Source organism: Lycium ferocissimum, chromosome 11 (assembly GCF_029784015.1).
Source record: "Lycium ferocissimum isolate CSIRO_LF1 chromosome 11, AGI_CSIRO_Lferr_CH_V1, whole genome shotgun sequence".
Taxonomy (NCBI): Eukaryota; Viridiplantae; Streptophyta; class Magnoliopsida; order Solanales; family Solanaceae; genus Lycium; species Lycium ferocissimum.
Window position 1 is genome coordinate 30,202,770 of NC_081352.1, and position 13,988 is coordinate 30,216,757.

The 13,988-nt window shown below is 35.5% G+C and overlaps 1 protein-coding gene across 1 annotated transcript; it reads right to left on the reverse strand.

Moving 5' to 3' along the window:
* Positions 1 to 6,142: 6,142 nt before the first annotated feature.
* On the reverse strand, positions 6,143 to 13,023 carry LOC132036337 (GDSL esterase/lipase At1g28610-like). The gene is made up of 5 exons (XM_059426660.1): positions 12,674 to 13,023; positions 11,476 to 11,706; positions 8,363 to 8,511; positions 7,452 to 7,728; positions 6,143 to 6,427 (listed from the first exon to the last, which is right to left on the reverse strand). The coding sequence occupies exons 1-5, from the start codon at positions 12,912 to 12,914 to the stop codon at positions 6,168 to 6,170; spliced, it is 1,158 nt and encodes a 385-aa protein (XP_059282643.1). The 5' UTR covers positions 12,915 to 13,023; the 3' UTR covers positions 6,143 to 6,167.
* Between the last annotated feature and the right edge of the window lie 965 nt (positions 13,024 to 13,988).

Here is a 13,988-nt window from a genome sequence, read left to right on the forward strand (position 1 = left end):
CCAAATCCGACTTTTGTAAGCAGATTCCCGGGAAAGATTGGAGGGTCACGGTGGACCACTTAAATACCAATCTCCTTAGACGTAACCTACTTACGCCGTGATGTAAGCGAAGAATAAATACACACACACGTATTTATAGTGGTTCACCCTCAATGTGAGAGCTACGTCCACGCGTCTGCTGCAGATCTTATTAAAGAAGAAATATTACAAGTGTTTACAACACTCAACCTCACAACCCCAATCCCAATGACACTCAAGAATTTTACCACACAAAATTCTCTCAAAGACCTTCTCTTACTTAGGCCTTTCACTAAGAGTATTTCTCTTAGATTTTTTCTCTTTGGGATGTGTTGTCTTCTTCAATTTGGTGTGTTTAGCAAATGAGAAAGCTTCCTATTTATAGGTGTGAGATGAACCTATTGATGTCATTGGTGACTCAAGCAAGCACTTGACAATTTGCCAAATACAAGGAAGATGTTTTCTTCCTTAAAACAAGGGAAGTGTTTTCTTCCTCAAAACAAGGGAAGTGTTTTCTTCCCTAAAATAAGGGATGGACCCAACAAATCTCCCACTTGAAGACTAATTTTAATTTGTCTTCACACTTTGATCGATGCAGCAGCTCTTTCCTAGTTTCATACTTCGTGCAGGCCAACTGAAGCTGAACACAGCTTCAGTTTGTCAACATCACCACCGTTGTCGCATTAACATAACCTTGCAATCCTGTTTCTGATTTTCGGAAATACAGAGCCGAACTCGAGCTACCTTTCGATATCCGAATATCCACTTCTGACCTCCCAATGTTGCTTTCCGGATTGCTCATAAATCGGCCGACAACTCCCACCTTGTACATGTGCAATGTCCGGTATCTTGTCCATCCGCTTCTTCTCATCCTCGGTTGTCGACGACCGATCCTTTGACAACCGAAAGTCTCCACCAAGGAGTGCCGATCGGCTTGGCATCATGCATGTTGAACTTTTTGATAACTTTCCTCACATATTCTTCTTGTGAGCGTTTGATGCCCTCTTTCTGTTGAAATCCCTTTGCAACCAGCCTTGCTTTATAATGCCTTCTTCCATTGGGTTCTTCCTTTATCCGATAAACCCATTTGTTTTGCAATGCCCTCTTATCCTTTGGCAATTCGGCTAATTCCCATGTATGATTTGCCGATAGGGAGTCCATCTCATCTTTCATTGCCAGCTCCCACTTAGTCGATTCATCGACTTGCATTGCTTCTTCATAACATTCCGGCTCACCCCTATCAGTGAGTAGAATGTAGTTGAGGGATGGAGAGTACCTGTGAATCGGCTTCCTGATCCTGGATGATCTACGCAGTTCTGTGATTGGCGTCTGTTGATTTGTTTCAGAATCAGCACTTTCATCAGTACCTTCTCGGATTATTTGTTCCTCTGCCTCGGCTACCGTACTCGGTCGCGGCTCGAGGTGTCGGAAAGTCCCTCAAATCGACTATTTCCGATTCCTTGTCCTGACATTCTGAATTTTTTTGCAACTTGTCTTTGTACAGTACCTCTTCATTGAAGACAACATTCCTGCTTCGGATGATCTTCCGATTTTGTTCATCCCAAAATCGATAACCAAGCTCGGTGTCACCATAGCCAATAAAGTAACACTTCTTTGATTTTGGATCAAGCTTGCTTCTAGCCGTATCATCATTATGAACATATGATAAGCGTACCGAACACTTTCGAAATGAAAGATTTACCTTCTTGCCACTCCGGACTTCTTCCGGAATTCGAAATCCAAGGGAACCGACGGTCCTCGGTTAATTAAGAAGGCCGCGGTATTGACCGCATCGCCGAATGTCTTGGGCAAGGCGGGGCCCCGAGTGTATTCTCATACTCCGAGCACGCTCGTTCAACGTTCGGTTCATTCTTTCGGCTACTCCATTTTGTTGCGGCGTTCCAGGAATAGTCTTCATCATCTTGATTCCATTATCGGCACAATACCGTTTGAAATCACCATCAATGTATTCTCCGCCGTTGTCGGACCTCAAACACTTCAACTTGAGGTTTGTTTCATTCTCGACCATGGCTTTCCATCTTTTGAATACACTAAACACATCGGATTTATTTTTCATAAAATAAACCCACACCTTCCTGGTTGAATCATCAATGAAGGTCACGTAGTAGTGTGATCCTCCAAGAGAGGGAATAGTGGTAGGTCCCCACACGTCCGTGTGCACCAATTCCGGCTTTTCGACCTTCAACTCCCCGCTCGCATTTGAGAAGCTTACTCGCTTTTGTTTTCCGAGAATGCAGCTCTCACACGTATGAAGGTCCACCGTCTTCAGCCTCCGAATTAAGCCATTTGTCACCAACAATGCTTCATCCCCTTCGGCTGATATGTCCCGGCCGACAATGCCACAAATCGTCTTCTTTGTGTTGTCAACCACAAGAACAAGATATCACGACAGCTAGTCGTCATGTAGAAGTGCCAATCTTCTTTCCTCGCCAACTACCATAGCACCTTTCGCCACCTTCCAAGACCCATTACCAAAATTGAGATCATATCCCTCATCATCAAGCCGACCTACCGAGATCGGGTTTCGCATCGCTTTGGAACATGTCTAACTTTTGTAATCTTCCACGAGGATCCATTTGACATCTTCAAATTAATGTCTCCCGTGCCAACAACGTCTAGCGGCTCTCCATCGGCTAAATAAACTTTGCCGAGATTCCCTTACCACGTAGTTTGTCATTATATCATGATGTGGGGTGGTATGAAAGGACGCTCCGAGTCAAGCACCCAAGAGTCTATCGGGCTGTCAACCGATAGCAACAACGCATCGCCAATGTCTTCCGTAGCAGCGTTGATTCCAGCCCCCTTGCTGTCCTCCTTCTTTGGCGCCCTGCAGTTTTTTCTTGAAGTGACCTGGTTTTCCACAGTTCCAACACTCATGTGTTCGTCCCGGTCCGGATTGACCCCCCGCCATTCCTTGACTTCGATCCGCCCCTATTTCGGTTGTAGTTTCGTCAAAATTTCTCGCTTCGTTTTCAACATTAAAAGCGAACTCGTCGATGCCTCTCCGTAATCCGTCCCCGCGCACCTCCTCGGCAAGGATACGATCCCTAACATCGTTGAACTTTAGTTTGTTACTGCCGACGTAATTACTAACCGTCGCTCTCATTGGCTCCCCGCCTATTTGGTAGGGATGCCAACAAAATTAGAGCTTGCACTTCATCATCAAAATCAATTTTTACCGATGACAATTGATTTACAATGGTATTGAATTCATTTACGTGTGCAAAGAACACGAGCATTTTCCATCATCTTTAGATGAAATAGTTTCTTCATGAGAAATACCTTATTATTTGCCGAAGGTTTCTCATACATATCGACAATACCTTCATCATATCTCGCGGTGGTCTTTTCCTTTGCCACGTTGTGAGCAACGTTCTTTGACGTCGGCCGAATGACTCCCGAACTTGTCCGTCGAGGAGATCCCAATCGCTTGCTTCATCTCCTCCGGTTTTGGACTCGAGGTTCATGAAGTTTTCTCGCCATATAAATAATCTTCAATTTGCATTCTCCGAATGCAAAATCTCGTACCATCGAATTTACCGATGCCGTGCGTCGTACCATCTTCGCCTCCCATCGTTTCTAAATCACAACACAACCTCGTTGCTCGATACCGCTTGTTAGGATTTAAAATCCCAAATCCGACTTTTGTAAGCGATTCCCAGAAAGATTGGAGGGTCACAATTTGGACCACTTAAATACCAATCTCCTTAGACAGAACCTACTTACGCCGTGATGTAAGCGAAGAATAAATAACACACACAGATTTATAGTGGTTCACCCTCAATGTGAGAGCTACGTCCACGTTCGCTTTGCAGATCTTATTAAAGAAGAAATATTACAAGTGTTTACAACACTCAACCTCACAACCCCAATCCCAATGACACTCAAGAATTTTACCACACAAAATTCTCTCAAAGACCTTCTCTTACTTAGGCCTTTCACTAAGAGTATTTCTCTTAGATTTTTCTCTCTCTTGGGATGTGTTGTCTTCTTCAATTTGGTGTGTTTAGCAAATGAGAAAGCTTCCCTATTTATAGGTGTGAGATGAACCTATTGATGTCATTGGTGACTCAAGCAAGCACTTGACAATTTGCCAAATACAAGGAAGATGTTTTCTTCCTTAAAACAAGGGAAGTGTTTTCTTCCTCAAAACAAGGGAAGTGTTTTCTTCCCTAAAATAAGGGATGGACCCAACATGATATTTGAACTAAGCTATATTATGATGATTTGATATGAGAGTCCGTTTGGGTGTCCAAATAGGCGCCACCACTGCCCACGGGTTGGGTCGTGACATTTTAATACTTATAGGATTCAGAGGAAGTCTTGAATTTGCAGAAGCATGAGAATTTTGCAACCTGATTAGCGCAGAAACATTGGGATTTGACTGGTGGGAAGACGATAGACTAATTACAGACTTCCATCTATTTGCTTCTCCATTGTTTCTCAGGTATTAATTTTTATAGTTTCCAGTATTTTGATTTTGTTGTGATTAAATCATCCTCCCATTTTGTCTATTTTTCCATTTTCCTTTTTCTTAAATTACTTATTACAAAAGACAGAAGTTGAAGAGTGTCAAACATCTATGCATAGTAGATTTCTTGACAACTACAAACCATCGGGTGTTGAAGGACTATATAATATTTGCATGCAGTTAATTGAAAAGGTGGAATTTGTTTCTCTCACACGGGCCACACGTGATGTCAACTGGTCAAGTAATTAAGTTTTTCATGAAAAAATTGCATATATATTATTAAGATGTCACAGAAACCTAAATTTAGCAGGAATATTTATGTTCTAAACTTACATCGAACTTTGGGATCATATATCCTTTTATACATTCATATTTTATTTTTCATCTTTGAGTGGCGAGATTACTACTTGGTCATTTCTTTTGTTATTAATTTGCAGAACTTTTCAGGTCCCTCTCGATGATCTTTCAAAGTTTCCAAAATAGAACTGTATACGATGGGTCTAATCGTCTAGCACCAAGGGCAGTCCTACGTGGTTTCAAGTAAATTCATATGAACCTACTTCGTTGAAAAATAACACTGTATATACATGTATATTTAATATGTTTTTAAAAAATATATATGTATATACAGTGTTATTTATATATTTCTTATATATTAAACCCACTTGGTAAAAATCATAGGTCCGCCACTATCTAGCACAAGGCAAGCTCCGACAGAAGACAGTACTGATCCTATTATACATTTTAGTGCAATAGAAGATATTTTTACTTTTTGTTTATTATAGCATACTTCTATGGATTATACTTTCTCTTCGCCTTCGCGTATAATTATTTAGTATGTACGACAATCTCATATTGGTAATATTAATATTTAATACATTTTACATCTCAGTTTTACACCCCCATGCCCCAATTTGCACATTACCTTTTTTCTCCTTTTTAATTAGTTTTAAGATTAAATTTCCTTCTTTTTCAAGTTCACATATGCTTACTTAAATGAGTTAATACCATATGTAATGGAATGTTTCTCAATAATTCGTTATGTCAAAGGATCTTCTATAGGGTGCTAAAAGAATGTATTATGAAGAGTTGGTGGAGTCACGAATAAATGCTTATTAATTAGCATATTTTTCATGGGAAAATTAAAGTATTTTTCTTTTTTCCTCATTGTTTGGCCCCTTTTCCTTCCCTATAATTTTTGTTGTTGTAATAGAGGAAGACAATGAAGAGTTGTCTTAACGTAGCTCAGGAAAATAAAGGAGAGTTTAGGATTTAAACGTCTATTTCCATTTAAAATAGAAATTAGTAGAAAACATACTTCTCTAATTTTACTTTTTATAGAAAAATAAGATGTCGATAGTAAATTGACAACTAAAGCTCTAAAAATCAACTTCCTTAAAGGAATATTTGGTAAATTTTTAAATTTTGTTAATACTCCTATATTTGAATTCAATAAGAATATCAAATTTTACTTTTTGGTTATGTTTAATATTGAATAACATATAGAAAACAAATTATTTCATAAATTAAATGGAATTTATTTAACTTACTAGTTTACCAATATTTGTCCAGCACATCGAAATTAAATCGCTAGACATTTGTCAAGTCTAAAAAAAAAAAAAAATTGGACACTTTATACGCAATCTCTTTCAATACATTATTGGTCTGATAATTCCTTATTACTTAGTCCATCAAATGAACAAGGTCCATTATTCATGTGAGGAATTGTGTATGGACCTTGCAATAACCCTTGGGCTATTAATTTGTACGCTGCCTCTGTCAAGTGTACACCATCCCAACTAAAATATGAAGATGGGTTTTCACAAACATTTGATGATGGTGAGCCACATTTTGTCATTGAGTCAAAATTGTATGGACCACCTCCTCCACAACAAGCTACAATAGTGCTTGTAAAACCTACACCATCATTAAAAAATTGTCAATGAACTTCGAAATTGATGTTATTTTCATAAAGTTATGGAAGATTGGAGTTAACTTATACATTCTGACAGTTTAAATAAAATTTTACTTAAAATACAACTACAAACAACCAACCATAATAAGTGGAATTTGGAGTTTGACCAGGCTTGAAATGTCAAAAGTGCTTACTTTTCAAAAGAATGAATTATTTTAGTATGGGGAATTTCCCGTATGAAGAAAAAAAGTTGTCTTGTTTTCAATTGGCAACATTTTCGCTTTGACACTATGTCGAAGCGAAGCATTTTTGAGAGTTGAATTCTGGCTTGCAGTAAATTGTTTCGGATGGTCTTGGATTCCTATACCAATCAAAACTATTGTTACGTCTTTATATCAATCACTCAGTGGGATCCAGCGGTTGTGCAATTTCTTCAATTGCATGGCTCGTTTACGCCTTAAACCTGACACTGGAAGATAGAGAAAACACTTCCCCTGAAAACATTTGTGTTGCTTTCTCAATTCTTTCACTTCTTTCCTTGTCCTCATTAAGAACAGAAGTTATTTTTTAGTTTTTAAGCATGAACTCTGAGTAGTGCTTCTGATAAAAGTAGAAGTTGTTTTTTAGTTTTTAAGCATAAACTGATAAAAGCACCTTCGTCAAAAAAATAAGTGCTTCTGATTTTTTTAGGACAATATTATCCTTATCAAAATGTTCATATATACCAAATTAAAATTAACAGTAACTTCCTTTTTTATATTAAAATATTGGCCAAACACAAACTACTAATGCAAGCACTCCTCAAATGATTAACTGAATACACAGTGCTACTAACTTATATACTGTCAAAGTATATAAGTTAAATCTATTACGATATGTTGATGAAAAATATTAGAATTTAAGAAAAGCACAGATAACCTTCTACAACTGATTAAAACGCGTTGATATGTGTAAAAAGAAAATTGTCAGATTGTATAAATTAAATCTATAATGATATGTTGATGTAAGAGTTTAGATATTACGTACCATATTTTTGGGGAGATTTGTAAATTTGCATGGCTGCATTGTAGTAATCAGCATAGATAATATTGGCATGCTGATGAATCTCACGAAGTCGCTGAATTTCTTCTTGAAGTAATTGGTTATGATATTCAGCAAAATCATTTAACCAATTGATGCAACCTGTTGAAGCATCATATTCATTTTTATTTGAGTCTTTAAAAGTTGTTAGATAAGCAGCTGAACATCCAATTGGTAGATTTCCAGGTACTATCAATGTTTGAGCTCCAAGTTCAATTAGTTCCTGCAGCATAATCGAAAAAAAAAATCATTTATTTGAATAAAAAATATATTTAAGTAACACTACCAAAAAAGAAATAGGACAGCATACATAGCTAGATAGGACATACTTATTTGTTATACGTTTATCTGAGACAAAGGGATGCCTAAGGCTCGCTAGTAGATAAGTGAATTTTGTACTTGTTTGTCTAGTGATCATAAACTTTGTTTTCACCTATATATATATATATAATATATATATATATATATATATATATATATATATATATATATATATATATATATATATATATATATATCCGAATTAGTGACGGGCAAACAAAACAAATGTAAATGTCCCAGATGTTTTTATTGGAATGCCGTCGGAAATATGAGATTTCCGACGTTTAAAGTCTGTCAAAAAACTTTCAGTCTTTCTGTTAGAAATTCGCGTTTTAGTTAGAGAAGATCATCTCTAACCAACAAAAAACTGTCACTACTCTTATTTAAAAGTGAATTAGCAATAAAATATCAAAAAAAAATCTATTCATCGACCACAACCGACCGGCTATTTAGCGATAATTAGCAAAAATACATTGCTAATTTCTGATTCTTTTAGTGTAATACATGAATTGACGAAAATAATAAGTGGTACTTACATTAATGGCTAGACCAATTGCTGAAATAACTGCAGGCACATATGACTGAACTTCTACTCCCGATTTTCCTTGAAGAAATGGATGATTATAATCATTGCCTCCAATTTCCCCCATTAGAACTAGAGAATTTCCAAGAAATTCCCTGCAACCTAATTAATATTTTAAATAGTTAGACTAATAACGAAATCCTGCTTCTTCTATTTTCTTAAAAAAAAAAAAAAAAAAAATTATTTTATAGTTTTTTGAAAATAAAAATTGTCTTAAAATAACACTTGATTTATAGAGTAAAGTATTAGGCTAAACGGCCCAAAGATACTCTTAACATGATGTGATATTGTCCGCTTTGGGCCAAGCCCGCACGGTTTTCCCCAAATGGCTTCACATCATTAGGAGTATCCAACTCCTTATAAGTAGCTCATTTTTCTTTCCATCTACCAATGTGGTACTTTGTTCGCATACCCAACAATCTCCGCTTCGAACTAAGTTCCACGTGGCTCATTATCATACCACGGGTCAGAGATTCAACATGTCTGTGTGCCACCCATACTGTCAGAGTATTTACGGTCACCGAAGCCCAAAGGCTGTGAATGCGTCTTCAAAGCTACGGTAAAGGTCGTAAACCGGCCCATGGGACCGGCAAAGGCACTAAGCCGGGCCCCACGCCACACTCCGCCATCTTCATACTAGTCCCGCCAAACCATTGGCTCTATACCGCTTGTTGGGTTAAACGGTTCAAAAATACTTTTAACATGATGTGATATTTTCCGCTTTGGGCCAAGCCTGCATGGTTTTCCCCAAAAGGCCTCACATCATTAAGAATATCCAACTCCTTATAAGTAGCTCCTTTTTCTTTTCAGCTACTAATGTGGTACTTTGTTCGCACACCCAACAATCTACCCCTCAAAACCGAAGCCCAAAGACTGTGAATGCGTCTTCAAAGCTACGAGTAAAGGTCGTAAACAAGCCCATAGACGGGCCGGGCCCCACGCCACACTCCGCCATCTTCATACTCGTCCCATCAAACCATTGGCTCTGATACCAGTTGTTAGGCTAAACGGCCCAAAGATACTCTTAACATGCTGTGATATTGTCCGCTTTGGGCCAAGCCCGCACAGTTTTCCCCAAAAGGCCTTACATCATTAAGAATTTCCAACTCCTTATAAGTAGCTCATTTTTCTTTCCATCTACCAATGTGGTACTTTGTTCGCACACCCAACATAAAGCTCTCACTATAGGAACAATGCATCCAAAGTCTTTAGCTTTATCAGGCAATAGATGACTCAGCAAGAAATCCAAAAACATCTAATACTCCTAGTATAATTTACAAACTACAATTCCTTTAGGAACATATCACCAAGTAATCTAGCTTTGTTTGTTAATCATTTTATTCTGTTAATTAACACGGCTTCAGAATTTGAAGTTCATATGTTTTAAATTTAAATTTTGTGTGTTTTGAAGTTCATTATATGCACATATGCAATGAAATGCTCAACAAAAATATAAGATTTAGACCAAAATTATTAAGTTTTGTCATGTTCTTCCATGCTAGCTCGGTTCTTGCTAATAATGTAAAGATCTTTTTCATTATTAATGAATTTCAACCGGTAATAACATGTTAGTATTGAGAATTAATATAATTAAATTTTAAATGTATGCTGTCTCTAATAGCTTAAGCTTTTAGATAAGATAATTCACATACTTCAATATGATCTCAGAGCAGCCATAGGTCCTGTGATTGAATCTCACCACCACATATTATCAAAAAGAATTTCCACGTGCGGTCCATAAAAAAAATCAAGCCCATGCATTTTTATCAGTTTACCAGTTAATATTTATTATAATAATTTATTCGTGATTTGGTTATGTAAATAGTTTTATGTGTCCGGTTCATGAAATACTCAACTAAGACTACTTCCAAGACTCCCTTTCTTACCTACCACGCCCACCCAGCTAAGGTAAGACTAGATTTCTTTCTTCATTGATAAAGTCTCTTTAACTTGTACTTGCGTCTAACTATATATTAATATAAAAGCAACCACTTTTCTTCTTTAAAGCAACTTTTTAGATGATATTTAAAAAAAAAAAAAAATTGATGCAATTTAATTTAATTTCAATCTTTTATAGTTGTACAAATATTATGCTGTATTTAGGATTATAAATCTTAAAAGTTTTACAGTCATAAAAATATTGCGATAAATTTATGACAATAAATTTCAAAAGTCCTTTCTAGCTCGTCCAATAGTTTATAACCCTAATAATTGTGGCTTCAGGCTAAGTATTTTGTGACCTAAGCTCTGGGCCCTATATTGTTAGACTAATTATGAAGTGACTCCTAGTTGATAATATGAGTAGAGAAAGCAATAAATTGGTTATTGACTGAGGATTAGGTCTTGGTTTTCTTTTTTTTTTTTATAACATGATAAGAGGCACAATCCCTAACTTAAGGTTATATCATCATCTTATTTTATTTTTTTGCTTGCCCTGAATTTCTTTTTTTTTTTTTCTCGTATTTTTTACGTCTTTGTTATGAAAATGACAAATCTTATTCTATGTTTTGGTCCACTTTAGTGGTTTGCAAACAAAAGAAAAAACAGGAGTATGAATAACTCAAAAGGATTAACTATTAATCCATGATGTGGGGTCTTTAATGTCCCATTTATCCATAGAAAGCTTTTTCATCTTTTCCAAAATATTGTTTGGTTATACATTAAATTGATTTTTTTCCCTCTCAACTTTAATATTTTTCAAGTAAAATGCATTCAAACAACAACCCAGTGTTTTATTTTCATAGTTGGAGTTTAGGGAGAGTAGAGTATACGCAGACCTTACTTCTACCTCATGGAGATAGAGACGTTGTTTCCGAAAAACTCTCGGCTCACTGTAACGCATGACAAAACAGTTTGTAAAAGAAAATACAGAAGTAAATATTGCAATTAAGACATATATAGCAAATTGTAGGAAGAACGTTACATAGCATTCAGACCAAAATAATGTGATAATCGAAGCATCACAAACAAGAAGTAGTAATAGAACTTCAACTTTCAAATATCTGTTTTTAATTTGAACTTCAAAAACTCATTTGTTTTTCTTTCTATATCCAAAACCATACTTACTTGTTGGTGATTTGCACAAAATTGGCAACATTTGTTTGAACCAATCCAATTGAATTCCTAGTGAGACATTGGTGGCAGGGTTCTTAATTCCTCTTTTCTCTAAAAATGAAATATCCACAGCTGTTGCTCCTGCTACTGCAAAATTCACTCCTCTTATAGATTTTTTTCTACTTGACATGTTTTTCATAACACCAGCATATGGTGGCACAAATGGAAATCCCATACTCTCAGCTGCAAAATAATCACATAACTTAATTAATAACTAAATATTTAATCCATAAAAAGAGGAATAGAGACATCCAAAGGAAAAAGACAAGCTTAACCAAAAAGAGTTAACTATATTATTCCCTTCGTCTCAATTTATGTGACACAATGTCATTTTCTGTTTGTACTAAAAGATTGTCACCTTTTTATATTAAAAATAATTTAACTTGAAAATTCTCATTTTGCGCGTGATGAGATGATTTATAGCCACAAAAAAATAGTAAAGTTTATTTTAGACAACAATTTTTAAAAAGCCTTTCTTTTTTATTCTGAAACTTCGTGTTCAGTCAAAAAATGTCACATAAATTGAACGGAGGAAGTACATACATACTCATACATGTTCAACTAAAGAGGGAGGAGTAACTTATTATACATGCATAGGCAAATCAGTATTTGAACTTGATAGGTTCGAACATAAAAGTTCTTACCCGCGAAATTACACTAGCTTTAAAATTATGAAGTCGGAATCTAAAATTTTGTGATTTTCAATGGATATGTCTATATTATGTCAAAAATACTAGGTCCATAGAAATGAGACATCTTCCTTTAATATGCAAGTATTTTGGTTGAAAACACAGACATGTATGTGGTTGGATAATTCAACTTGCAGCTCAAAAGCTACTTCCATCAAACATTAAAGTTTTTAGCACTGAACTTACACTAGTGAAATTATGGGTTCAGAATCTAAAATTTGTTGAATTTTTGTAATTTATATCTATGCTTCATATAAATATACCGGCACCATTAAAATGGAATGTCTTCTTTTGATACAAAAGTATTATTGTTGAAGACACTCACGCATATACGTACGGTTGGATAGTTTTCGTAGTGCAAAAGCTACATGACCACTATATGCACTAATAGTAAAAGAAAAGCATATTTATATAATCACGTCACTTAAAAGATAATAGCCGAGCATGCTATTTATACGTACCAATGAAATCAATAACAAGACGACCATCGGAGAATCGACCGGTGGGATGATGAAAGAAGGTTTCACCATAAGGAAGCACAGCGGAAGTAACATGGTTATTCGATTTTGATAGGCGAATTAAGTTTCCGGTATCGGCTAATGAATCACCAAAGCTAATTATCGACTCGTAGCATCCAATAACATGTCCAAATGATGCAATTAACAAAAAAATTATGTAAATAAAAAAATTAGAAGAAGCCATGGAAATTGCCTTGAGTGTTTTTTCAGAAAATTTTGAGAGTAGAGTGTTTGTATTTTTTGGTTTTGGATATAACAGAGGTTTCAAAAATGTTTGGAGTCCTCTAAGGAGTTTAGTGAAAATTGGAGTGAATTTATACAAACTTTTGTGGACCTACCAATCACCACAAATATATTGCAAGGGCCTAACGAGGAAATATTCCGTTAAGTTTACCAAACGTTACTTTTAACAGTTTCCGTTATTTCAAAAAAGGGATAATAGCATTTTTAATTTTGTCCTAATTATTGATAAATTTAGTTTTTAGCTTTTGTGATTGATATTAAGCACATTTGACGTTTGATTCATTGGATCTTGATTTGTGAGATTTGATCTTTTTATATAAGAAATATGTTACTTCGACTATTTTTATAACTATATAGCCCTTAAATATGGAGTAATTGGACAAACTTAACATATAATATAGTACATGGGTGGTCAAATGATTTGATGGTATATCATTTGTGAAATTAGTTACCAGACAGATCAAAAGCACACATTTCGATTAACCGAAAGTTTAATACGTTTACTTAGTTATCACACGAAAAAAAATAGAATCTGTTGATATTTGAGGGACTAAAAATGCAAAGTTTCTTTCAAAATAAATTAAAAAGGAAAATTGGTATTTGTTTATTACTTTAAAAATAATTCAATGTTAAGCTTCTCATTTACCCTTAAGTAGAAGCTTTTATAGATATATAAATGTGTTATAAACTTATTAGATGTGTAAAGTAATAAATTTATTAGTGCACCCCGGGGCGGAGCTAGCTCATCGGGTGCGGTTATGGTCGAATTCAGTAATTTTGGTCCAAACTTCATATTTGTATTAAAAATTTTATTGAACATATACAAACTATTACTTTAAAACCCAATAACTTTAAAAAATTAAAATCCCGAATCCATAAACGTCAAATTCGCTCTCCGTCGCCTCGAGTGCATCATTTCGCTTTTTATAAACTTATTATATGTGTACGGTAAAATTTAATTTTCCCACACCTAATATTTACACCAAATCAATGAATGAAAGACATGTGTCTTTCA

Excerpts from the sequence above, each read along its gene's own strand:
- LOC132036337 (XM_059426660.1), bottom strand. The coding sequence starts at position 12,914 with ATGGCTTCTTCTAATTTTTTTATTTACATAATTTTTTTGTTAATTGCA. Across the intron at positions 8,512-11,475 it reads TTTGTGCAAATCACCAACAA|GTTGCAGGGAATTTCTTGGA; the intron begins GTAAGTATGGTT and ends AATATTAATTAG. Across the intron at positions 6,428-7,451 it reads CAAATCTCCCCAAAAATATG|GTTTTACAAGCACTATTGTA; the intron begins GTACGTAATATC and ends ATGATGGTGTAG.